The following is a 26,823-nucleotide window of genomic DNA, read 5'->3' on the forward strand; positions in this document are numbered from 1 at the left end:
ATATCTTCTTTAGTGGAGTATTGAAGTTTTTCGTCCATTATTTCATGGGCTGATTTGCCGTTTATACATTCTCTTTGGTAGTCTGTTTTTTTTTTTTTTGCTTATTTTCTGATTGGTTTTTCTTACTATTGATTTTTAAGAGTTCTTTATATGTTCTGGGTAGAAGTCCTTCGTCAGATATATTATCTGAAAATATTTTTCTTGATGAGTTTTTAGCTTTTAACAATGTCACAGAACGTAATCTTAATTAATGTTGATGAAATTCATTTTTTTAAATGGATTTGATTGGGTGTTATGTCTAAGAACTTGTCACCAGACCGAAGGTCATAGAAATTTTCTCCTAGAAAATTTTATAGTTTTAATCTAAGATGCATGTTGAATTGATTAGTTTTTGAATGAGGTGTGAGTTTTAGGTTGAGGTTCTTTTTTTTTTTTGCATATGGATGTCAAATTGCTCCAACATGTTTTGTTGAAAATGCTCTTTCTCTAGTGAATACTTTTGCATTTTCATCAAAAAAAAAAATTAGTGGTCTATACTTTGCATCCCATTGATCTGTGTGTCTATCCCTACCCCAGTACCTTGCTCTTTTAATTACTCTAGCTTTATAGTATAAATCTTTAAATTGGATTGTGTGGTTACTTCTGCCTTATTGTTCTTTTTCACAATACTTTTAGCTTTTATAATTTCTTTGGCTTTCTAGATAGATTTTATAATCAGTTTATCTTTATTTACAGAAAAAATCCTTTTAATTTTTTTGGTATTTCGTTAAATCTACAGATACATTTGGAGAAAATTCACAGTTTTACTATTTTGAATCTTTTAATCCACGAATACAGTGTATCTCTATTTCTTTAAGTCTTTGATTTCTTTCGTCAGTGTTTGTAGTATTTAGCATATTGATCCTGTATAAGTTTTTGTTTTCTTGAAGTTATTGAGAATCTTACTGCTTTTTAAATTTTGGCTTCCAACTGTATGTTATTAACATATAGAAATATTATTGACTTCTGTACGTTGACCCTGTATCCCATGATCCTGGAAAATTCACTTATTAGTTCCAGGATTTTTTTTTTTTTTGGTTGATTTTTGGGAATATTCTTTATAATCACATCATCTGCAATAGGGTCTGTTTTATTTCTTCATTTCCAATCTGTATGTCTCTTAATTTCTTTTTCTTACTGTGCTGATTTAGAGCGCCAGTACTTTACTGAACAGTAATGGTGAGACGATATTCTTGACTTGTTTCTGATTTTAGGGGAGAAGCCTTCCGTCTTTCACCATTTTGCAGCTATAGTTTTTTTTATAAATGTTCTTTATCAAGTTGAGAAAGCTCCCTTCTAGTCCTTTATCAAATTGAGAAAGCTCCCCTCTAGTCCTAGTGTACTGAGCATTTTTGCCAAGGATGGGTGTTAAATTTTACACATGCTGTTTTTCTTTTTACATAAATTCATATGGTCAGGTATTTTTCTTCTGTAACTCTTAATATGGTGGGGTGCGTTGATTTTCAACTATTGAGTAATTCTTGCAGTCCTTGAATCAAGCTTACTTGGTCATGGTGTGTTCTTTTTATATTTTACTGCATTTGATTTGTTTTTTGTTGATTTTTACGTCTATGTTCACAAGGACTATGGCCTACAGTTTTCTTCCTTTGTTTTTTACTGCTTTTGTCCAGTTTTGGTATGAGGGTAATGCTGGCCTCATTAAGTGGTTGTGAAGTATTGCTTTCTTTTCTGCTTTCTGGAAGTGAATGTGAAGAATTGATCTTATTTAAGTGTTTTGCAGAATTCTCCAGTGAAACCATCTGGGCCTACAGATCTCTTTGTCAGAAGAGTTTGTTTTGTTAGGCTTTCTTTTTACCATGAATTTACTTCCTTTAATAGTTGTAGAAATAGCCTGGTTATCTTTTTCATCTTAGGTGCGTATTTGTAGTTTCATTTTTTAAAAGGAATTGCTCAGTTTCATTTAAGTTTTCAAATTTGTGTGTATAGTGTTGTTTATAATATCCCCTTTATTATACTTTTAATATCTCTATGTTCTAAAGTCCTATCCCTTTTCATTACTGATATTGGTCATTTTAATCTCTCTCTCTCTCAAGCAGTCTTACTAGAAGTTTATCAGTTTTATTGACCATTTCAAAGAGAAACAGCTTTTGGTTTCATTGATTTTTCTTGATTATTTTTCTGTTTTCAGTTTCATTGAATTCTGGTCTTTACTGTATTCGTTTCTTCTGCTTGCTTTGGGTTTAGTTTGCCCTCTTTCTGTTTCCTTTAGCTGAAAATTTATTTACTTAAACTGTTCTTCTGTTGTAATACAAGCATTTACTGCTATAAATTTCTCGCAAAGCCCTGCTTTGACTGCATCCCATTAGTTTTGAGACATATATTACATATGAATTCACTAAAAATGTCATCAGTTCATGTTTTAATTTTTGCTTTCAAATGACAACACATTTTGAAGAACTCTGAAAGAGTCTAGAAAGAACATACTTTCCCAGATACCTTTTTTTCCTCTCTTTTTGTTCCTGATAGTCTGTTTCCTTCTTGTATGATTTCCCCTTCTTTCTGAAGATCTTCCTTTAACAAGTCTTATTGAGTAGGTATGCTGGCTATGGATTCTCTTGGTTTTTCTTCACCTCAGAATGCATTTATTTAGCCTTCATTCCTAAAGAATATTTTTTGCTGGACGTAGAATTCTGGAGTGACATTTCTTTTTATTTAACATTTCAAAAAAGTTGTGCCAATATTCTCTTGTCATCATTTCTGATGAGAAATCTGCAGTCATGTGAGTGATTGCTCCCCTTTAGATAATGTGTTGTTTTTCTCTTGTTCCTTTCAAGATTTTTGTTTGTTTATTTTTAGTTTTCAACACTTTAATTATAATGTGTCTGTGCATTGATTTTCTTTTTTCTTTTTTTTCTTATTGGGAGAGTCACTAAATTTTGTGGCCATTGTATTATAGCCACATAAAACTTGGGAAATATCAACCGGAATTTTCATAAGATGCTTTTACAGCACAGCATTCTTACTTCACTACATCTGGTACACTGACGCCCTGTGTTTGCTACAAATTGTTACAAAAGTGCTTGCCTTACTGGAGCATTTTGAGGATATCAGTATTTTTGTTTTAGCAGGTGGTCTTCTGGGCCTGGAGTTCTCAGCAGCCTCTGGTGATTTGTGGGTACAATGTCAGATCAGTTTTCAGTAGCCAAAGTGCTATTCATGTCTTTCCCGCGTATGCTCTACCCAGTGTCCTAGAGTTGACTTTCCAAAGTATTTATGCTGTTTAGTGGCCACATTCACATATATGCAAGTTAGGAGTGAGCCTAGAAGTTTATAAACAACCTTCAGTACTGGCTTTCCCAAGCTCTTCTCTCTTCATGATCTCTCTTCTACTTTCTGGTTCTCTAGGCCTTTCCTTTTCTAGTTCTCTGACCAGAGAACTGGGTCGTTATTTACCACCCTCCTGCTATGTATCTCTGTCTAGGACCAGTGGAGGGAAGACAGAGGAAAAAAGGAGCAGGTTCACCTATGCACTTGGGATTGCAGCTCATCTGTTTAGACAGGAAGGGTCTTCATAGTTTTAGGTCCCTGCTGGTGCTGCTGCTCAATTGAATTGCAGATGTTTGGGAGCAGGAGAAAAAAAAAAGAAAGGGCATTTTCCACACTATCTCTCAATGTCAGGAGACCCATTTCCCACTCACCAACCTTAACTAGGGGGATGCTCCTGGGGCTTTTTTTTTGTCTGCACTAATGCCATCTTCTGGGTTTTGGGCTACTTTGAATTTAGATCAGGGTTACTAGAGATGAAAATTGAAGAAAAATCACTACAGGTTTAGTGGTAGTTTGAATTCTAACCTTTAGCTGCTCCGTTGTTTCTGTCTAGATTTTATAACTGCATTCAGTGGGAGAGACAGGGTCCTGTCTGTGTGTTTACTCTCTCATATCTATTTCTTTAATGATTATATTTCTATTGAGTTTTGGTTTTATTTTTTTTCTGGGAACTTACCTAACCCTCCTAAGTTTACAAATTTATTGCATGATTATGTTTGTGGTATTAGCTTTTCTTTTTCAAAATCCCTCCTGAATCGATGGTTTTGCTCTCTTTTTTGTAATTTAACTATTTTGCCAAAAGCTTGTATATTTTATCACCTTTTTTCCCAAAAAACAAGCTTTTTTGATTATCACTTATTTTGTCTATTAAATTTTTAAATTTATTTTTCTTTTTTAACCTTTTAATTTCAGATTTATAGTTTGCAAAAAGAGTTCCTGTATGTCCTTCACTCAACTTCCCCAACTGGTAGCATCATATAAAATCATAGTACAATTATCAATACCAAGAAATTAAAATTGGTACATTAATCTTTTAGACCTTATTCATTTTTTTTTCTGCCAGTTGTCCTACTAATTTTTCTGCTCTAAATACAGGATGACATCATATATTTTGTTATCTCTTTTAATCTCCTTTAATCTGGAACAGTTGTTTAGTTTGTCTTTTATGCTTTTGGCAGTTTTGAAGAGGACTAGCCAGTTATTTTGTAAAATGTCCCTCAATTTGGGTTTATTTTCTCATGATTAGATTAATATTATATATTCTTTAACAGGATTATTGCAGAACTGATTTTGTGCTCTTCCCAGTGAACTTTATCAAGAGGTGTATGATGTTACGATGCCTCATTACTGGTGATGTTAACTTTGATCACTTGTCTAATAAAGGTGGTTATCTTTTAGGTTATTCTACCATAAATTTACTGTTTGTCTATTTGTGATGGATAAGTGTCTTGTGAGGAGATTTGTTGAGAGTATGCAAATGTCTTATTTCTCATTATCTGTTTACCCACTCATTTTACAATCCTGTCATTCCTCTACATTAGAATTCAACTGCAAGGAAGAATGTCCCATCTCTCCCATTTTAAAAATTTATTCAGTTATTTATATAGTCATGGACCATGGATATTTATTTTTTCCATAGGTTAAATTGCATTACCATCTATTTTATTGTTTGTCTTATAATTTCTTTGTCCAGGCCCAGGAATCAGCCATTTTTGCAAAGAGCCTGGTTTCTTTTTATTGGAAAATGGTAGTTAGAAACCATGAAATGAGTGCCTGTTTATACTTGAAGATTTCCTTTTAGGCCCTTTCAGCCACCAATCCATTTGTTTGTTTGTCTTTTCATTACTTTCTGTTCATAACTTTATTTGTGCAATTTATTAATTGGGTACATAGCTAACTCATTTTTCTGTGTTCTTAAAATATAAATATTTAATGCTATAAATTTCCTCCAGCTACCACTTTCATTCATTAATTTATTCTCTTAATATTTAATGAATGCCTTGGAGGTCCTATTCTAGGTGCTTGGAACACACCCAAATTAAACAAAATATTTCTATCTTTGTGGCGCTTAAGGTTCTAATAGGGAGAAAAAAGTAATGAATAAGCTCTTTAACTGCATCCTCACTTGTTTTGATGTGTAATATTTTCATTGTTTGCTTCTTAACTATTAGTTAATTTTATTTGTGATATTTTTTTGCCCTAGGAATCATACATTTATGGTCAGCAAACATGGTCTTAATGTTCATTCTTTGATGTTTGTTGAGCTTGCTTTCTGGACTAGAATATGGGCACTTAACAAAAAAAAAAACACATTTTTTTAATATAGTTTTGAAAAGGTATGCTCTTTGTTTTGTTAGTAATTTTTGTCTATCTGTTACGTAAAACTGTTATATTGTGTTGTTTCAATCTATTAGTTTCAATTCAATCTGTTTTTTTGTCTGCTTGCCTTTACTTTATGGATATGTATTAAAATATTCCACTATTTTTGTTGCTCTGTCAAATTTTTCTTTTATTTCTACTAGGTTATGATTTATAAATTTGCAGACTACATTATTATATACCGTCAAGTTCATAATTGCAGTATTCCTCTGAGGGAATCATTCCTTTTATGATGATGTTAATCTGACTTTATATTTAATAATTCTTCTTTCATTGAACATTTTATTTTGAAAATACGTGTTCCAGCCTTCTTTTGTCTAATTTTTGTTTTTTAAATTCATTTTCTATTTTTTCAGTTTCTCTGCATTTCTAGGTTCTAAGGTGTGTCTCTTAAGATGGTATATGTATATGTATATATGTATATAATATATATATATTTTATACTGTTTCTTTAGCTGAATTTATTTCAATTGCTGATATTTTTATCAAACATAAGATGTCACTGACTATAAGATGTATCAGTGTTTTATGTACATATGTTGAGGCCATGTTAGCATAGCAGATGCTTAAAAATTCATTATAGTTTCATTTTCCTTTGGATTATTCCTTTTATGTTCATGTAGGGCCAACTTCATCTGTAATTCTGCCCATTAAACTATGACGTGATACCTTAACAGTATCTTAACTTATTGTTTAGTCATGCCAGTCTTTCATTTCTTTGAAATTTCTTTTATCTATTTTAAGGTATTAGGAATTTTTTCGTACCTTAAGTTGTTTTGTTTGGTATGTAATAGGTATTCCTTTTGCCTATTTATCAGTAACAAAATGTAAGATGGTTTCATCTGTGGGTATCTCTCTTTCTTGGAACTCATAGAATACTCTTTTGTTCCTTTCCAAGAAAACACGGAGTTGTGGTCATTTCTTAATGAACATTTTTTTCGACTAATATCAAATTTGTGCTACACTACTGTTTTAACTGGTTAGCTAATTAATTATTCTACACATATAATAAATTTTCTTTTCATTGGAAAATAATTGTAAATAACATTTAAACTTAGCATATAATACTATGATTAATGCACATCACTCTATTGGAGTAAGGCAATTGAGCACCTAGACTAAGTTTGTGAATGTACAGGCAGTGATGACTACCTCATGACAATTCTAAGATGTCATCGGTGATAAGATACATTCAGATTTCAGAGATGTTAAAATCTGAAAAAAATTGATATAATCAGGCATTTTAATTTATTTTTATTTTCATCTTTAATAGTGCTTTGTCTCTGGGATTCCTGTGGCTCTAAAATATCATTTGAAGGGGGCTGGGCTGTTTCTCCCCAGTCTCAGGCACCATACTAGTAAAAGTTGCTTGCCATACAGTGAAAAGAAAGTCTTATTTCACCCCTTCTTCCATAGGAGTTCCAGGACTCCTTCCCTTTATATACTTCCCTTTAAATATTTTATTCAGGTTTCCTCTATAATATATCTGGACAGTCCATTCTTCTGCAGTGCCTTTGGAACTACTACTGCTGCCTGGGTGAAAAATGAGATGTCTTTACATGAGTAAAGATGGAAAGGAAATTTTAATTGATATAAATATAGTTTAGTTTCTTTGCTGCTATGAAGACATCTGGTTCACAATTTGTATATAATATCAGCTTGAATTGATCATTTTAATTTCTTCAAATTGCAAACCTCAAAATTGGGGAAATGGTTAAGAAAATTCTGCAACAGTTGGCTCAATCATAAAATAGGATTTATATACTTGAGTAAATCTGTAATGTACTTTTCACATCTAAGATGTGAAATAATGGAGAAAAGAGAGCAGTTGATAGGAGAAAGAAAAGGTTAAACATTTGGTAATGAAAAGAGGACAGAAGCATTTGGTAAGTAAACTGAAACTGTACCTGAAGAATTTGATCTTGTTCTCAATCGAAGGCCCAATTTTTGGTTATATTCAATACTAGTTCTGCCTGTTCCCCGCTCCCCCTTCTATTCCCTTAAAACATTGTCTTAGCTAACATTTAACACAGTGCCTGGCATATTCTAGCCTCTTGATAAATAGTGGCTAGTTGAATGAATGAAGGAGTAAATGAATGAATGAAGAGAATAAATGAATGACAAAATTCTAGACTTTCACAATACAAATAGATATGCATACAAACTTCTCTTATTGCAATTGAAAACAGTAATATTTTAATAATTTGGATAATATAGAGGGAAGGATTAATTTGTTCTAAAATATTTGAATACTGGAATTTTTAAAAGTTGGATTACTCATCATAAATGCAAATGGAAAATAATTAAAATATAGTAAGGTAATAACGATATTGAGTTGAACCTATAGTTTATGAAGAAATGATAGTTGGTAACTTCAGAAAATGAATTTATAAGACTTTATTCTCATTTAACCTGGTTTATTGTAGAGGTCTCCCAGGAATATTTATAGAATTCCCTACTCAAAATGTATCAGATTTTAATTATAGATTGTAATTTAGAAAGGTGGATTGTACTATATATCATCTCTTGAGATTAATGACGTTTATCTAGAAAATATTTTCTTCTTCATTTTAGATCCATGTAGTTAATATTGTTGTATGTTGGGTTCTGTGTTTAAATATTTGAATACAGTTTATTGTAAAAGTGTTATCTGTGATGTCATATGGATTTGCGTTTCAGTACTTAATCTGCCACTTCTTAGTGAATTATTCAACTTCTCTAAACTTTAGCCACATCTAACATTTTATGTAAGATGGAGATGATGCCAGTGGTAAGAGACCATTGTGAAGCTTAAATGTATAAATACGTGTGAAGTGCTTAGCTAAGTGTCTGGAATCTACTAGGTATTCAGTCATCGGAAGCAATTATTTTTTTTTCCCCACTGTATTTTTTTTTCTTGCAGCTTTTCCCATAAATAAACCTGATAAAGATGCAAGCCATGTAATAAAAGTGGTAAGTACTACTTGTAAATTTGCATTTCACATATTTTTTACTTTTTTCTTTCCTTTTATATTAATTTTACTTTGGAAAATTGTTATCTTAATTTTTATAATTATTTACTCCTCACTAAAGTAATGCTATTAAATTGAATGAGTCTTTGTTCTGTATTGGCATCTGTCATCCTTCTATCTTATTATCTTATATGTCATCCATCTATCTATCTATCATCTATCAGTCTATCTATCTGTCTATCTACCTATCTATCTATCTATCTAACTCTAGATAGAAAGGTCTTTAAAGGTAGGGCTAAACTTTTATTTATACATTTGAGTCCCCTATGCCTGGTACAATGAAATGCAGTGCTGTAGACACTTAGTAAAGGTGTCATGTTTGAGTGAACTACCAGAGTAGTTTTTGGTTTTTCATCCTCATGTACATTTTGCCACACTGTGTTTGTCTGCACGTGTGAGTGTACATACATGTGCTTTTGGTAAGTGCTTTCCACAAAAAGACTAGTTTCATGTGTCAGACTATATAAAGATCGCTATTGCAAGATATCAAGTTTAAAATTGACATTCAAATTTAAAATTGAGATCCTTCAGGTTTATTTAGTGCTTTACTGAGAATTTTAGTGAAAATTTGTTGCTTTTGTTTTACTAAAAAGGATTCAAGTACTATTACATATTAATTATTTATATTCATATTTTCCCAGTTGAAATCCCGATTCCATGTTTATAATTGTTTCTTTCCTAGTAAAATTATTCTTTTCTTTCATAGGAATATCAAGAAAATGGCCCATTGTTTTCAGAACTTAAATTTTATCAGAGAGCTGCAAAAAAAGACTGTAGTAAGTAAAATTAACAAAGCAAGCAACTTCTACTATCCTTTGATTGTTAAAATGTGTGTTAATATTTTGGTCTTTTTGGCCTTCTGGAAAATTCTTCTCAAGAAATTTTATTGTAAAATGATACAATTATCTACTGTGACATTTAAAAGCAAGACAAGTGTTGAACAAATCTCGATATGGCATACATAATGGGTTACATATTTTAAGTAATAGTTGTTTCTGCTACTTAACATAAAATGTTGGGTTGTTAACCTAAGCAATGAAGAATTATCTAGGCCTGAAAAAATAGTAGAGTGAAAGTATTTCCTTAGAGTAATCTGTTTTGTTCGGAAGGATTTAAGGAAAATGCATGTAATGGGCATTAGATGTATCAACAAAAGTAATAATCTTAGAAAGGTGATTAGACATTAAGTTCAAGAAAATAAGTTAGAAATGTTAGAAACTTGAAGATTGGGAAATAAATTTGAGCTGAATATCACATGCAAGTAATAGCAAGATAGAGGATTTAAATATGAAATAATATGAGCCTACACTGAGAAGAATAAAAGCATTTTATATGATCTAGATGGGCTAAGTAAACACTAAAGAGATTGATATGAGTAATGACTGTGTTATAGTGAAGGTCCTCGTGTCATGTTTAGGGAAAAGAATGATGTTTCTGGCATCAATAATTAACTTTGTTTTCCTTAATAAATCCTTATAAACATAAGACTGTATTTTTCCTAACCGCTTAAACTGTGTCACAGTGATAAATAGAATCCATTAAATTTGATTGTTTATCGGTAGAGCTGTCTTAAACAGTAAACATATATGGTAAAAAAGTAAGACAATTAAATAAGCCAGTTCATTATTTAAGTGGATTTGATCTTTTAAAACTAATTTTAATCAAAACAGTTTCTCTGTAACATAGTTTCAGAGTAAGATGATTTTTCTGCCCAATTTCTATTTTTCAGACTACCATGGCTTTAGATTTTGAGGGAAAAGGGAAGAAAAATTCATCTCTCTACTGATTCTTTGGTAGTTAACATATGTTATATTTGGAAGTTTAGCTAGCATTTAAGGGAATAAAATGTTTTTCTTGATGGAAACATTTGTAAATGTGGTCCCAAAGTATTATGTACAGTTTTGACATTTATTTTTGCTACAGTTTGATTCACTTTAAAAATGTCTGTACCCGTTTTGTGTTAATTATGGTGAAGCCTTTAGATAGAAGTATTTGATTTTAAGCCCTAGCTTCTATGCAAAAGTAAGAAATAGTTTTCTAAATAATATGGACTGTTTTTCTTGTTAACTTTGTCTTTGTAGTCAAAAGGTGGATAGCACTCAAGCAACTTGACTATTTAGGAATTCCTCTGTTTTATGGATCTGGTCTGACTGCATTCGAGGGAAGAAGGTAAAATGGAATTTTATCATAATCAAATATTGCGCTGTAACTATTCCTTATGTGCTGTGTAGTAGCTATCTATTGTTAGCATAACAAATTACCTGAAATATAGGGGCTTAAAATATCAGGTACATATTATTCTCTCAGTTTCTGCCAATCAAGAATCTGAGAGTGTCTTATCTGGATGCTTCTGGCTCAGGATCTCTCATAAAAGATGTAGTTAGCTGTCTACTAGGCAAAACCACCTCAAGGCTCAATAGAGAAAGGATCTGCTTCCGAGCTCATTCATCTGGCTGTTGGCAGGCCTTAGAAGACCCGCATCTAAACTTAGTCATGTGATTGCTTGCAGGCCTCAGTTTGTCACCCTGTGGGTTTCTCCATAGGCTTCCTGAGTGTCCTAAAGGTAGGGCATCTGGCTTTGCCCAGAAGAATGCAATAGAGAGTGAAGAAACTCAGTGTTTTCGTAATCTCATCTTGGAAGTGATAGCACTTCTGTATTCTTTTTTCTAGAAGCAAGTCGTTAAATCTGCCCCACACTTAAGAGAGGGGAGCTAATTAAGCTCCCTTTCTTGAAGGGTGGAGCAATAAAAAATTTGTGAGTTTTTTAAACTTTGAAATATGACTTGCCATCTTATATAAATTCATAAATAGTGAAAAAAGAGGAAAAACTGTAATTTGTAAGGCACCCATTTTGTAGCAGGGATTTTCAGATAAACTATTTCATTTTGTCCTTTCAACTTATTTCATAGATTAGAAAATGGACTTAGAGGATACTATTTTATCTTTAGAGATAAAAACCATAAATAAAAATAAAATAAACAACAGTCTTGAAACAAATAAAAGGGTTGTCAAAAAGAGACTGAATGACTGAATAAATTATGGTACATTCACATTATGCAGTATTCTTTAGCTCATTAAAATAATCAATTAGTGCTGTACCAGTTGACTTGGAAGGATTTCAGTGAGATACTACTAAAAAAAGTAAGACGCAGAAAAGTACATATAATAAGGTCACATTTTTGTAAAGCAGACTAAAAAGTTCTTATATGTATAAGTGTGCTGTTTGTATGTATATATACAAAAATAGATCTAGAATGGGGGCTGATGTGGGTATGTAGGTGAAGGGCAGAAATAAAAAGGATTGGGGTGTGGGCACCAAACAGAAAAGAAAAAATTACATTTTAAAAAGGCATGTATGTTATGATAACATTCATGCATGTATATAAAATAAAGGTCAATGAATGTATAGTGAAAACAGATATGATTTTATAAGGTTAGAGACAAATAAAAATTTTCTGTGGGTAAGTAGTTCAAGGTCATATGGAAAGAGGGAATGCAATCAAAATATATTAAATACAGGCTTATCTAATTTAAGAAGTCTATTCTCTTTTCATGATGTAAGATACCGCGATTGGTTCAGCACAGCCATCTCTTCTGTTATAAAAATAACACAAAATAAATACTTAGTATTATCTTTCTGCGAAACATCAGTGTTATTAATGTACAGGCATTCTCTAGCCGTTCAGATTGCATCATACTTGGTTGTTAGCTTGAGAGTAGTTTTCCTTGTGTCAAATTCATTAATAGACAGTATCAAGCATTCCTATCTCAGTAAGATCTCTTTTTGATGCCTCTTTTTTATAGTTACAGATTTATGGTAATGGAAAGACTAGGAATAGATTTACAGAAGATCTCAGACCAGAATGGCACTTTTAAAAAGTCAACTGTCCTGCAGCTAGGTATCCGAATGGTAAGGCATGGCTTAATTCACGTACTCTGTTTTCAGATTATTTACTTGTTACAATACACAAATCTTTACCCTTTGTGGAATTATTCAGGTTTGATGGATTATTGCCCTAGGATAGCCAGTTATTGAGAGTAGAGCTTATTTTAGTGCAGTGAATAGTAGTGGACTGTCTGAGTGACAGAATGTGCTGTGTGTGGCACCGCAGTCTTAATTAGGTATTGGTTTTACAGACTTTTTTTTCCCCTCACAGCTTTCTTTACATAGCAGAAGTTTACATTGCTGTAAGCGTAAGCTCTCTTTTGTCAGTCATATCTGTAACAAGGCAAAATATATTATTTTCCGTATTAAATATATGATATAGGGATGCTATAAAATTTTTGCTATGAGTTTGGGATAGTGGCATTCTTAGTTGTGCCCAGTAAGAAGCAATGAAATCTTAATAGCACCTATGCATGCATTTTATTTATGCCATGTATTTGTCTTATCTGGTTTCAGTTTGGTTTGCCTTAATCTCACTTTATTTTTTCCATTATAAATAAAATGAAACTACTTGGGGCAGTTTGAGATGTGGTATATAGAGCTCATTAATTTATCTATTCATCCTTCTCTCCAGCCAACAAATATCTATTGATCACTGTTATGTATCATGCAAAAAAAACCAACTCAAGGGCATCAAAAATGAAGCTAAGGAGTTTTCTTTCCCTGTACAGAAGTAGAATGTCTTTCCCTGTGTTCATGAACGTGGTATTTTGTTCTGGGGTCCCCAGGTCTTGACTTATAATTATAGCATGGCTGAAGAGTAGCTGAGTGGGCTGTATAATTATTTTACTGTAGATCTCTTTAACTTCATTCTTTCTTTTTCTTCTTTTCACAGTGTAATTTGGCCACAGGGCTGTCAGGAGCTTAGGTGTTATTGAATTCAGGTTCCCTTTTGTTAGAGGTTCAGTTAAAACACTTGCAATTTGTGGGTGCACGAGTGGTTCAGTGGTAGAATGCTTGCCTTTCATGCAAGAGACCTGGGTTCAATTCCTGTGCCATGCATACACACGCATGCACACACAAAAAAACTTGCAATTTGAGGATCATTTTATCAACTTTTTTCCACAATAAATGACCAATAGATGGGATTAATTTAGCATCAGGCAATTAATGTGTAATTGTGAAGTACATTACTTTGTCGTTGTTAATATGAAACAAGTACATTTTTATTGTGCATTCAAAATGTTCAAGTGATCATGAGTTCTTAATAGACAGTGGTATAACCTTATATTATCTGTTTCTTTTCACAGCTGGATGTGCTAGAATATATACATGAAAATGAATATATTCATGGTGATATAAAAGCAGCAAATCTACTTTTGGGTTACAGAAATCCAGATCGGGTAATTAAATATTAAGCTTTGCTTTTGTTAAAATTCTTCAGCGAGACATTCAAAGCACAAACTCAGAAGAGTTTACAAATGAGGGCTTGTGTGATGAATATTGTAATCTGTCTTACTTATTTATCTAATTTCTTCTTTGTATTAAACTAATGAGTAATAAGGATGAAGAAATTGAGAATCATAATGGTTAAATAAGTTGTTACTAGGCACATCATTAAAAAGAGGGTGAGCAGGAATTTGAACTTCTTAGCAAATGTAGATGAACAGAGGAACCATCTACATCCAGTGGGAGAACAAAAGGATTATGCAGAAAAACGCAAAATTGAATCCTGTCGCATTAGTTCCTCCTCTCCTATTGTCCAGCCAATCCAATCTATTAGCATTTCCAATAGAACTTTCTGCGATGACAGAAATGCTCTGTATTTGCCTGTCCACTATTATAGATACTAGCCACAGGTAGCTATTTAGCATTTGTAATTTGACCAGTGTGACTGAGGAATTGAATTTATAATTCAGTTTAATTTTCAGTGAATTTAAATTTAAATAACCAAATGTGGGTAGAAGCTACTTTATTAGCACAGGTTTAAAGAGTTAAAAATTTGAGTCTATAAAAATTAGGGAAAAAAATTAAATACTTAACTAATCTGCATGGAGAAGGAAATTTCTAAATAAAAATGCAGCGAAGAAATTGTAAAGGGAAAAAGATGATTTAAAATTTTAAGACATTGCTTATGTTGGAAAAAAAAGGCAAATAAACTGGGAAATATATTTAAGACAAATATTTGAGAAATAGTTGATGTCTTATAAATAATAGGCTCTAAAAAATTAGTAAGAAACACTCCAAACACTTTATTAAAACAATTATTAAAATGATTGAACAGGGAGATCAGAGAAGAAGAAATATGACTGACTGTTCTAGTATCACGTGATAAAAGTTCACCTTCCCTAGGAACCAAAAGATGCACGTATCAGAACATGAAGCACCATTAAAAAAACAAACACACAAAAAAACCTTATCATGTTGGAAAAGCATGTCAAAAAAAAAAACAACCCAGGTAAGACTGATGATGGTGCAGGCATTCAAGGAGTGTCATTGGAAGTGTAAATTAAGTAAATGGAAGGTCAATTAGGAAATAAGACCTTTAAAAATCTGCATACTTTTTAAAGATCAGTTTTATATTTATAAATTATAATTTATTTACAGTTTTACAAACAGTAAAATTTGCCCTTTTCATTGTACAGTTTGATGTGTTTTGGCACATGTATGTGTAACCACCAGCACCTTCAAGATATAAAACATTTCTGTTATCCCCAAAAGTTCTTCCATTCTCCTTTGCACTTAATTTCCTTTTTCTACCCCTAGCCCTGACAATGAGATGAAATTTCAAAAAATTATCAGAAATGGCATATAACTGCAAATTATAGAGTTTAGACTGTTTTGTGTCTGACTTCTTTCACTTAGTGTAATGTTTTTGAGAATCATATAAAGTAATTCATTCCTTTATATTGCTGGGTAGTATTCCCATTGAATACTAGTATAATTTGTTCTACTGTTTATGGACCCTTATGTTGTTTCCAGTCTGGGGCAGTTATGAGTAAAGTTGCTAGAAGCATTCATACAGGTTTTTGGCTGGGCGTATGTTTTCATTTCTTCTTTTGACAGTTAACTAAGAGTAGAATTTCTGGGTCATATGGTAAGTATATGCTTAAATTTAAAAGAAACTGACAACTCTTACGGTTTTACCGTTATATTTTCCTACATGCAGTGTGTACTAATTCCATTTGCTCCACATCTTACCAATACTCAGTCTTTTACATAATAGCCATTATAATGTTTATAGTCAAATTTAGTGGTTTTAATTTGAAATAGTCATCTCTAATGACTGATAATATTTAGCATTTTTCATGGGTTTATTTGCCACTCATATATCTTCTTTGGAGATGTATGTGCAAATTTTTGCCCATTTTTCTATTGGGTTCTCTTACTGAATTGTAAGTGATCTGTATATTTTGAGGGTAGGAGTCATTTGTCAGTATTTATTTTGCAGTTATTTTCTTCATCTTTAACTTACCTTTTAATTCTTTTCTCAATGTCTTTCAAAGAGCAGACATTTAAAATTTTAATGAAGTTCGTGGTATCTTAGAGTTATGTACCCAGAAAAGCATTTTCTTAATCCTAATCCATTCCTGTTGTGTGAATTCATCGCAAATAGGCCCTTTTGATGAGGTTACTTCAATTAAGGTGTGGCCCAACTGAATCAGGATGGGCTTTAATCAAGATTACTAAAGTCCTTCATAAGCAGAGTGAAAGTCAGGCAGAGAGAAACTACAGGGAACAGCTGGAACCTGGAAAAGAAAGGAGAAGACTCCACCATGTATATTGCCATGTGTGCTGGTTTGAAAGGACATATGTACTCTTAGAAAAGCCATGTTTTAATCCCATTTTGTAAAGGCAGCCATTTCTTCTAATTCCTATTCAGTACTGTATGCTTGAAACTTTGATTAGATCAACTGCCTGGAAATGTGACTCAATCAAGAGTGGTTGTTAAGTTGGATTAGGTAGAGATGTGTCTCCCTCATTCCAGTTGGGTCTTGATTAGTTTATTGGAATCCTATAAAAGAGGAAACATTTCGGAGAAAGGGAGAGATTCAGAGAGAGCAGAGAATGACATAGCCACAAGAAGCAGAGAGTCCACCAGCCAGCGACCTTTGGAGATGAAGAAGGAAAAACGCCTCCTGGAGAGCTTCATAAAACAGGAATCCAGGAGAGAAAGCTAGCAGATGACACTGTGTTTGCCACATTGTCTTTCCAGATGAGAGACAAGCCCTGACTATTTGCTGTGTGCCTTCTCCCTTGAGAGAAAAACCCTGAACTTCATTGGCCTTCTTGAGGTATCTTTCCTTCGATGCCCTAGATTGGACATTTCTATAGACTTGTTTTAATTGGAACATTTTCTCGGCCTTCGAACTGTAAACTTGTAACTTATTAAATTCTTCTTTTTAAAAGCCATTCTGTTCCTGGTATATTGCATTCTGGCAGCTAGCAACTAGAACACCATGCAACAGAAAAGCCAAGGACCAAGGATCACTGGCAGCCAATCCCAGAGTGTTGCAAACTTCTGGGAGGAAGCATCTCCTGCTGATGCCTTGATTTTTTACTTCTAGCCTTAGAACCATGACTCATAAAGTCCTGTTGTTTAACTCATTCATGGTATTTGCTTTAGCAGCTAAGGAATTTCAACATAGTCTAATTTCTTTTATGATGTGTACTCTGTGTTCTAAGCCAGGGTCACAGTGTTTTCTCATAATCTTTCTTCAAGTTTTATCAATTCTTTTTTTTTTTTTATTAATTGAAAAAAATAAACTAACACAACATTTAGAAATCATTCCATTCTATATATGCAATCAGTAATTCTTAATATCATCACATAGATGTATGATCATCATTTCTTAGTACATATGCATCGATTTAGAAAAAGAAATAGCAAGACAACAGAAAAAGAAATAAAATGGTAATATAGAGAAAAAATAAAAATAAAAAATAAAAAATATATAAGAAAAAAAACCTATAGCTCAGATGCAGCTTCATTCAGTGTTTTAACATAATTACATTACAATTAGGTAGTATTGTGCTGTCCATTTTTTTTTTTTTTTTTTAGAAATCATACCATTCTATATATGCAATCAGTAATTCTTAACATCATCACATAGATGCATGATCATCGTTTCTTAGTACATTTGCATCGGTTTAGAAGAACTAGCAATATAACAGAAAAAGATATAGAATGTTAATATAGAGAAAAAAATAAAAGTAATAATAAGAACAAAACAAAGAAAACAAAACAAAACAAAAACCTATAGCTCGGGTACAGCTTCATTCAGTGTTTTAACATGATTACTTTACAATTAGGTATTATTGTGGTGTCCATTTTTGAGTTTTTGTATCTAGTCCTATTGCACAGTCTGTATTCCATCAGCTCCAATTACCCATTATCTTACCCTGTTTCTAACTCCTGCTGAACTCTGTTACCAATGACATATTCCAAGTTTATTCTCGAGTGTCGATTCACATCATTGGGACCATACAGTATTTGTCTTTTAGTTTTTGGCTAGACTCACTCAGCATAATGTTCTCTAGGTCCATCCATGTTATTACATGCTTCATAAGTTTATCCTGCCTTAAAGCTGCATAATATTCCATCGTATGTATATACCACAGTTTGTTTAGCCACTCGTCTGTTGATGGACATTTTGGCTGTTTCCATCTCTTTGCAATTGTAAATAACGCTGCTATAAACATTGGTGTGCAAATGTCTGTTTGAGTTTTTGCCCTTAATTCCTTTGAGTAGATTCCCAGCAATGGTATTGCTGGGTCGTATGGCAGTTCTATATTCAGCTTTTTGAGGAACCACCAAACTGCATTCCACAGTGGTTGCACCATTTGACACTCCCACCAACAGTGGATAAGTGTGCCTCTTTCACCGCATCCTCTCCAGCACTTGTCATTTTCTGTTTTGTTGATAATGGCCATTCTGGTGGGTGTGAGATGATATCTCATTGTGGTTTTGATTTGCATTTCTCTAATGGCCAGGGACATTGAGCATCTCTTCATGTGCCTTTTGGCCATTTGTATTTCCTCCTCTGAGAGGTGTCTATTCAAGTCTTTTTCCCATTTTGTAATTGGGTTGGCTGTCTTTTTGTTGTTGAGTTGAACAATCTCATTATAAATTCTGGATACTAGACCTTTATCTGATATGTCGTTTCCAAATATTGATTCCCATTGTGTAGGCTGTCTTTCTACTTTCTTGATGAAGTTCTTTGATGCACAAAAGTGTTCAATTTTGAGGAGTTCCCATTTATTTATTTCCTTCTTCAGTGCTCTTGCTTTAGGTTTAAGGTCCATAAAACTGCCTCCAATTGTAAGTTTCATAAGATATCTCCCTACATTTTCCTCTAACTGTTTTATGGTCTTAGACCTAATGTTTAGATCTTTGATCCATTTTGAGTTAACTTTTGTATAGGGTGTGAGATACGGGTCCTCTTTCATTCTTTTGCATATGGATATCCAGTTCTCTAGGCACCATTTATTGAAGAGACTGTTCTGTCCCAGGTGAGTTGGCTTGACTGCCTTATCAAAGATCAAATGTCCATAGATGAGAGGGTCTATATCTGAGCACTGTATTCGATTCCATTGGTCGATATATCTATCTTTATGCCAATACCATGCTGTTTTGACCACTGTGGCTTCATAATATGCCTTAAAGTCAGGCAGTGCGAGACCTCCAGCTTCGTTTTTTTCCTCAAGATGTTTTTAGCAATTCGGGGCACCCTGCCCTTCCAGATAAATTTGCTTATTGGTTTTTCTATTTCTGAAAAATAAGTTGTTGGTATTTTGATTGGTATTGCATTGAATCTGTAAATCAATTTAGGTAGGATTGACATCTTAACTATATTTAGTCTTCCAATCCATGAACACGGTATGCCCTTCCATCTATTTAGGTCTTCTGTGATTTCCTTTAGCAGTTTTTTGTAGTTTTCTTTATGTAGGTTTTTTGTCTCTTTAGTTAAATTTATTCCTAGGTATTTTATTCTTTTAGTTGCAATTGTAAATGGGATTCGTTTCTTGATTTCCCCCTCTGCTTGTTCATTGCTAGTGTATAGAAATGCTACAGATTTTTGAATGTTGATCTTGTAACCTGCTACTTTGCTGTACTCATTTATTAGCTCTAGTAGTTTTGTTGTGGATTTTTCCGGGTTTTCGACGTATAGTATCATATCATCTGCAAACAGTGATAGTTTTACTTCTTCCTTTCCAATTTTGATGCCTTGTATTTCTTTTTCTTGTCTAATTGCTCTGGCTAGAACCTCCAACACAATGTTGAATAATAGTGGTGATAGTGGACATCCTTGTCTTGTTCCTGATCTTAGGGGGAAAGTTTTCAATTTTTCCCCATTGAGGATGATATTAGCTGTGGGTTTTTCATATATTCCCTCTATCATTTTAAGGAAGTTCCCTTGTATTCCTATCCTTTGAAGTGTTTTCAACAGGAAAGGATGTTGAATCTTGTCAAATGCCTTCTCTGCATTAATTGAGATGATCATGTGATTTTTCTGCTTTGATTTGTTGATATGGTGTATTACATTAATTGATTTTCTTATGTTGAACCGTCCTTGCATACCTGGGATGAATCCTACTTGGTCATGATGTATAATTCTTTTAATGTGTTGTTGGATATGATTTGCTAGAATTTTATTGAGGATTTTTGCATCTATATTCATTAGAGAGATTGGCCTGTAGTTTTCTTTTTTTGTAATATCTTTGCCTGGTTTTGGTATGAGGGTGATGTTGGCTTCATAGAATGAATTAGGTAGTTTTCCCTCCGCTTTGATTTTTTTGAAGAGTTTGAGGAGAGTTGGTACTAATTCTTTCTGGAATGTTTGATAGAATTCAGATGTGAAGCCGTCTGGTCCTGGACTTTTCTTTTTAGGAAGCTTTTGAATGACTGATTCAATTTCTTTACTTGTGATTGGTTTGTTGAGGTCATCTATGTCTTCTTGAGTCAAAGTTGGTTGTTCATGTCTTTCCAGGAACCTGTCCATTTCCTCTAAATTGTTGTATTTATTAGCGTAAAGTTGTTCATAGTATCCTGTTATTACGGCCTTTATTTCTGTGAGGTCAGTAGTTATGTCTCCTTTTCCATTTCTGATCTTATTTATTTGCATCTTCTCTCTTCTTCTTTTTGTCAGTCTTGCTAAGGGCCCATCAGTCTTATTGATTTTCTCATAGAACCAACTTCTGGCCTTATTGATTTTCTCTATTGTTTTCATGTTTTCAATTTCATTTATTTCTGCTCTAATCTTTGTTATTTCTTTCCTTTGGCTTGCTTTGGGATTAGTTTGCTGTTCTTTCTCCAGTTCTTCCAAATGGATAGTTAATTCCTGCATTTTTGCCTTTTCTTCTTTTCTGATATAGGCATTTAGGGCAATAAATTTCCCTCTTAGCACTGCCTTTGCTGCATCCCATAAGTTTTGATATGTTGTGTTTTCATTTTCATTCGCCTCGAGGTATTTGCTAATTTCTCTAGCAATTTCTTCTTTGACCCACTCGTTGTTTAGGAGTGTGTTGTTGAGCCTCCACGTATTTGTGAATTTTCTGGCACTCTGCCTATTATTGATTTCCAACTTCATTCCTTTATGATCCGAGAAAGTGTTGTGTATGATTTCAATCTTTTTAAATTTGTTAAGACTTGCTTTGTGACCCAGCATATGGTCTGTCTTTGAGAATGATCCATGAGCACTTGAGAGAAAGGTGTATCCTGCTGTTGTGGGATGTAATGTCCTATAAATGTCTGTTAAATCTAGCTCATTTATAGTAATATTCAGATTCTCTATTTCTTTATTGATCCTCTGTCTAGATGTTCTGTCCATTGATGAGAGTGGTGAATTGAAGTCTCCAACTATTATGGTATATGAGTCTATTTCCCTTTTCAGTGTTTGCAGTGTATTCCTCATGTATTTTGGGGCATTCTCGTTCGGTGCGTAAATATTTATGATTGTTATGTCTTCTTGTTTAATTGTTCCTTTTATTAGTATATAGTGTCCTTCTTTGTCTCTTTTAACTGTTTTACATTTGAAGTCTAATTTGTTGGATATTATTATAGCCACTCCTGCTCTTTTCTGGTTGTTATTTGCATGAAATATCTTTTCCCAACCTTTCACTTTCAACCTTTGTTTATCTTTGGGTCTAAGATGTGTTTCCTGTAGACAGCATATAGAAGGATCCTGTTTTTTAATCCATTCTGCCAATCTATGTCTTTTGATTGGGGAATTCAGTCCATTGACATTTAGTGTTATTACTGTTTGGATCATATTTTCCTCTAACATTTTGCCTTTTGTATTATATATATCATATCTGATTTTCCTTCTTTCTACACTCTTCTCCATACCTCTCTCTTCTGTCTTTTTGTATCTGACTCTAGTGCTCCCTTTAGTATTTCTTGCAGAGCTGGTCTTGGTCACAAATTCTCTCAGTGACTTTCTGTCTGAGAATGTTTTAATTTCTCCCTCATTTTTGAAGGACAATTTTGCTGGATATAGGAGTCTTGGTTGGCAGTTTTTCTCTTTTAGTAATTTAAATATATCATCCCACTGTCTTCTAGCTTCCATGGTTTCTGCTGAGAAATCTACACATAGTCTTATTGGGTTTCCCTTGTATGTGATGGATTGTTTTTCTCTTGCTGCTTTCAAGATCCTCTCTTTCTCTTTGACCTCTGACATTCTAACTAGTAAGTGTCTTGGAGAACACCTGTTTGGGTCTAATCTCTTTGGGGTGCGCTGCACTTCTTGGATCTGTAATTTTAGGTCTTTCATAAGAGTTGGGAAATTTTCAGTGATAATTTCTTCCATTAGTTTTTCTCCTCCTTTTCCCTTCTCTTCTCCTTCTGGGACACCCACAACACGTATATTTGTGCGTTTCATATTGTCCTTGAGTTCCCTGATACCCTGTTCAAATTTTTCCATTCTTTTCCCGATAGATTCTGTTTCTTTTTGGAATTCAGATGTTCCATCCTCCAAATCACTAATTCTATCTTCTGTCTCTTTAAATCTATCATTGTAGGTATCCATTGTTTTTTCCATCTTTTCTGCTTTATCCTTCACTTCCATAAGTTCTGTGATTTGTTTTTTCAGTTTTTCTATTTCTTCTTTATGTTCAGCCCATGTCCTCTTCATGTCCTCCCTCAATTTATCGATTTCATTTTTGAAGAGGTTTTCCATTTCTGTTCGTATATTCAGCATTAGTTGTCTCAGCTCTTGTATCTCATTTGAACTATTGGTTTGTTCCTTTGACTGGGCCATATTCTCAATCTTCTGAGTGTGGGCAGTTATCTTCTGATGCTGGCGTCTGGGCATTTAGTCAGATTTCCCTGGGTGTCAGACCCAACAAGGTTGTAAGATTTTTCTGTGAAATCCCTGGGTTCTGTTTTTCTTATCCTGCCCAGTAGGTGGCGCTCGTGGCACACGTTTGTCTCAAGTGTTTGGAATGGATCCCCCCGTCACTGATCTCCGCAGCCTGGGGATTTCCGATCCAATTCTCTCCGTTGGTTCAGGGGCCGCTTGTGGGGGGCCTCAGCCGCCGCGGCTTGAGGGGACCCTGTGTCTGGTCACTGGCCGCAGCGGGCCCGGGGAATTCGCCACCGGACCAGGAAGTCGCCCGCGGGGGAGGGGCGTCGGTCACCAGCCGCCACGGCCTGGAGAATTCCCCACCGGACCAGGAAGCTGCCCGCGGGGGGGCGCGTCGGTCACCGGCCGCCGCGGCCTGGGGAATTCCCCACCGGACCAGGAAGCCACCCGCGGGGGTGGGGCACCGCGGCTTGGATAGCCCTCTGATCCGAGACTTGTAGCCGCGGACTCGAAGCCGAGACTCGAAGCCGCCCGCAAAAGAGGGGCGCCGGCCGCCTCGGCTTGGGAAACTTGTCTCTCCGGCTCTCAGCCGGCCCGGAAAGGAGGGAGGGAGTAGCTCCGACCGCCGCAGCTGTCGCTGCTCGGGAAATCGCGCGCCACTCGGGGATCTCACCGCAGCCGAGTCTCGCAGTCAGACTAGACAGTCCAGACTCGGGTACGCTGTTTGTCCATTCCCTGCGGTAGCCCCGGGAGCTGTTCTGCACTGTTTCAGTTCACCTAGTAGTTGCTTTGGAGGAGGAGAAACTAAGACGCACGTACCTTACTAAGCCGCCATCTTGGAACCCCCAAGTTTTATCAATTCTTACATTTAGATCTGTGAACTGTTCAAAGTGAATATTTGTGTTTGGTGCAAGGTTAAAGTCCAGGTTCATTTTTAGGCATATTTGTTTCTAGTTGTTCCAGCAACATATATTAAAAAGAATATCCTTTTCCTAACAAATTATTTGGCACCTGTTTAAGTTTTCTAGGATGCTTACGCAAATACCATGAAATGGCTCAGCCATTCATAAATTCTCAGCTTAAACTATGAGAATTTATTCACTCATGGTTTGAGGCTGGGGAAATGTCCAATACAATCATCGTCAGGGTGATTGTTTCTTCCCAAAGACTAGCTGCTGGTGATATTTGCTTTTCTGTTGCATGTCAAAGCACATGGCAGTATCTCCTAGTACCTCCCTTCTGGATTTTGTTGCTTTGAGCTTCTTGCTTCTCTGGCTTTCTCTTTCTCTGTCTGAATTCATTCCACTTCAAAAGGACTCCAGGAATAGGATTAAGACCTATCCTAATTGAGGTGGGACACACCTTAACTGAAGTTGTCTTACCATAAGGTCCTAGTTACAATGGGTTCACACACTCAGGAAAGGATTAACTTTAAGAACATGTTTTTCCGGAAAGGATTAACTTTAAGAACATGTTTTTCCAAACCATTACAGCAACTTTGTCAATATATGTGCGGGTTTATTTATGGATTCACTTTTGTTCCATTTATCTACCTGTCTATCTTTATGCCAATGAAACATAGTCTTAATTATTGTAAGTTCATAACCTTCAAGTAAGGTAATGCATATGTTTTGGTTTGCTAAAGCTGCCGGGTTGCAATATACCAGAAATAGAACTGCTTTAAAAAGGGAATTTAATAAGTTACAAGTTTGCTGTTTTAAGTCCATAAAAATGTCCCAACTAAGACATGCAGAGAAAGATACCTCGACTCAAGAAAGGCCAATAGTGCCAGAACTCTTCTGTCAGCTGGGAAGGCATGTGGTATCTGCTGGGGTCTTTGGCTTCTGATTTCAGACAGCCTCTGTAGGGGTGTTTTCTTTATCTCCAGAAATATGACCTTCTCTGTTGGCTGTGTCAGCTCTGAGCTTTCTCCACATGTTTCCCCTTTTAAAGAACTCCAGTACTCTAATCGAGGCCAACCTGAATGGACAGAGTCAAACCTACACCTAATCAAAAGGCCCCACCCACAGTTGGGTATGTCACATCTCCATGGAAACAATCTAATCAAGGGTCACACCCACAATTGAGTAGGGCGGTCTCTGTGGAAATAATCTAAACAGAGATTTCTACCCAGTAGTATTGAGTCAGGATTAGAGGACATAGCTTTTCTGTGGCACACAAGACTTTCAAACCAGCGCAGTGTGGCTTGCAACTTCTTTTTTCAGAAAATGTTTTGACTATCCTGGCTGCTTTGCAATTCCATATATAATTTTTTTTTAATCAAACGTCGATATCTGTTTTTTTAAAAGGCCTCTTGGGGTATTGATTGGTATTATGTTGAGATAAATTTGAATGAATTGACCTTTTAATAATATTGAGTCTTCTGATTAGGTACCAAGGTAATTCACTGGGAGAAGAGTGATCTTTTCAACGACTCATTTTTATTTCTTTTGTTTTCATATCTATTAGGTTCAAACAATTTCTCATTTACATTATAACTTGTTTTCTTTGACCCTTGGGTTATTTGGAAGTATGTTGTTTAATTTCCAAATGTTTGCGAGTTTTCAACTATCTGTTATTGATCTCTGATTTAATTCTCTTTTGAAAGAAGAGAAGTTAAATCAGAGGCATACTCTGTACTTGCATATATGTTGAGATTTATTTAATGTCCAAACTTATGAGCTAACTTGCTGAATATTTCATAAGCCTTTGGGAAGAATACATAGTCTAGTGTTTTGAGGTAGAATGTTATATAAGTGTCAGTTAGATCAAACTGATTGTGTTGTTGAAATTCTCTGTAATTCTGCAGAGAAGAGTATGGAAACTTCCAGTTGTAATTGTGGATTTGTCTTTTTTTACCTTTTTTTTGTTTTTTGCTTCATGTGTTTTGGGTGTATATATATATATATATATATGTATGTATGTATGTTTAGGATTTTTATGTCTTCCTTATGAATTGTCTCATTTACCGTAATAAAATGTCCCTGTTTATCTCAGGTAATATTTTTTCTACTTTGGCGGATATTAGTATAACCATACAGCTTACTTTTTTTTTTTTTTTTTTTTTGCTCGGATGCAGCTTCATTCAGTGTTTTAACATGATTACTTTACAATTAGGTATTATTGTGCTGTCCATTTTTGAGTTTTTGTATCTAGTCCTATTGCACAGTCTGTATCCCATCAGCTCCAATTACCCATTATCTTACCCTGTTTCTAACTCCTGCTGAACTCTGTTACCAATGACATATTCCAAGTCATACAGCTTACTTTTGATTAGTGTTGCATGACATATCTCTCCCATTCCTTTTATTTTTATCTATTTTTGTTTAAGGTAAATTTCTTAGAGACCATGTGCAGTCAGTACTTCTATTTTTTCCATTTTGATTAAAAATATGTGTAGACTATTTAAATTTAAAATGATTATTTATGATTGAGTTTAAGATTACCAAAAACTTAGGGTTAGGATTTTTTTTCTTGTCAATACTGCATAGATGTCAGTGACATTGTCTTCTTACCTGTGTAGTTTTTGACAGGATGTCTGCTGTCATTCTTGTATTTGTTTTCTACAAGATATCTCTTTTATTTCCTTGGCTGTGTTTAAGTTTTTCTCTTTATCACTGATTTTTAGCAATTTCATTAGGATGTTCCGTGTGTGTGTGTGTGTGTGTGTGTGTGTGTAATTTGTTTAGAGTTTGTGGAGCTTCTTGGATGTATGGGTTTATCGCTTTCATAACCTTTAGTCATTTTTTCAGTAAACTTTATTTTAGAACAGTTTTAGATTTACAAAATTATTCCGAAAGTGGTATGAGAAGTTTGCATATTCCCACATACAGTTCCCACTATTATTGATAGCTTGCATTAGTATGGTACATTTGTACTTTTGGTACGTATGATACTTTTAGTGAACCAATATCAG

At 34.4% G+C, this 26,823-nt stretch overlaps 1 protein-coding gene across 8 annotated transcripts in view; it reads left to right on the forward strand.

Moving 5' to 3' along the window:
* Positions 1–26,823, forward strand: part of VRK2 (VRK serine/threonine kinase 2) — a 129,236-nt gene that overhangs the window by 15,164 nt on the left and 87,249 nt on the right. For all 8 annotated transcript variants that reach the window (XM_077134280.1, XM_077134278.1, XM_077134283.1 and 5 more), the window contains exons 3-7: positions 8,609–8,658; positions 9,424–9,493; positions 10,799–10,886; positions 12,522–12,627; positions 13,914–14,006. In XM_077134280.1, the coding sequence (XP_076990395.1) occupies positions 8,609–8,658; positions 9,424–9,493; positions 10,799–10,886; positions 12,522–12,627; positions 13,914–14,006 (407 nt within the window). The remainder of the gene's footprint in view (positions 1–8,608; positions 8,659–9,423; positions 9,494–10,798; positions 10,887–12,521; positions 12,628–13,913; positions 14,007–26,823) is intronic.

Source organism: Tamandua tetradactyla, chromosome 17 (genome assembly GCF_023851605.1).
Source record: "Tamandua tetradactyla isolate mTamTet1 chromosome 17, mTamTet1.pri, whole genome shotgun sequence".
Taxonomy (NCBI): domain Eukaryota; kingdom Metazoa; phylum Chordata; class Mammalia; order Pilosa; family Myrmecophagidae; genus Tamandua; species Tamandua tetradactyla.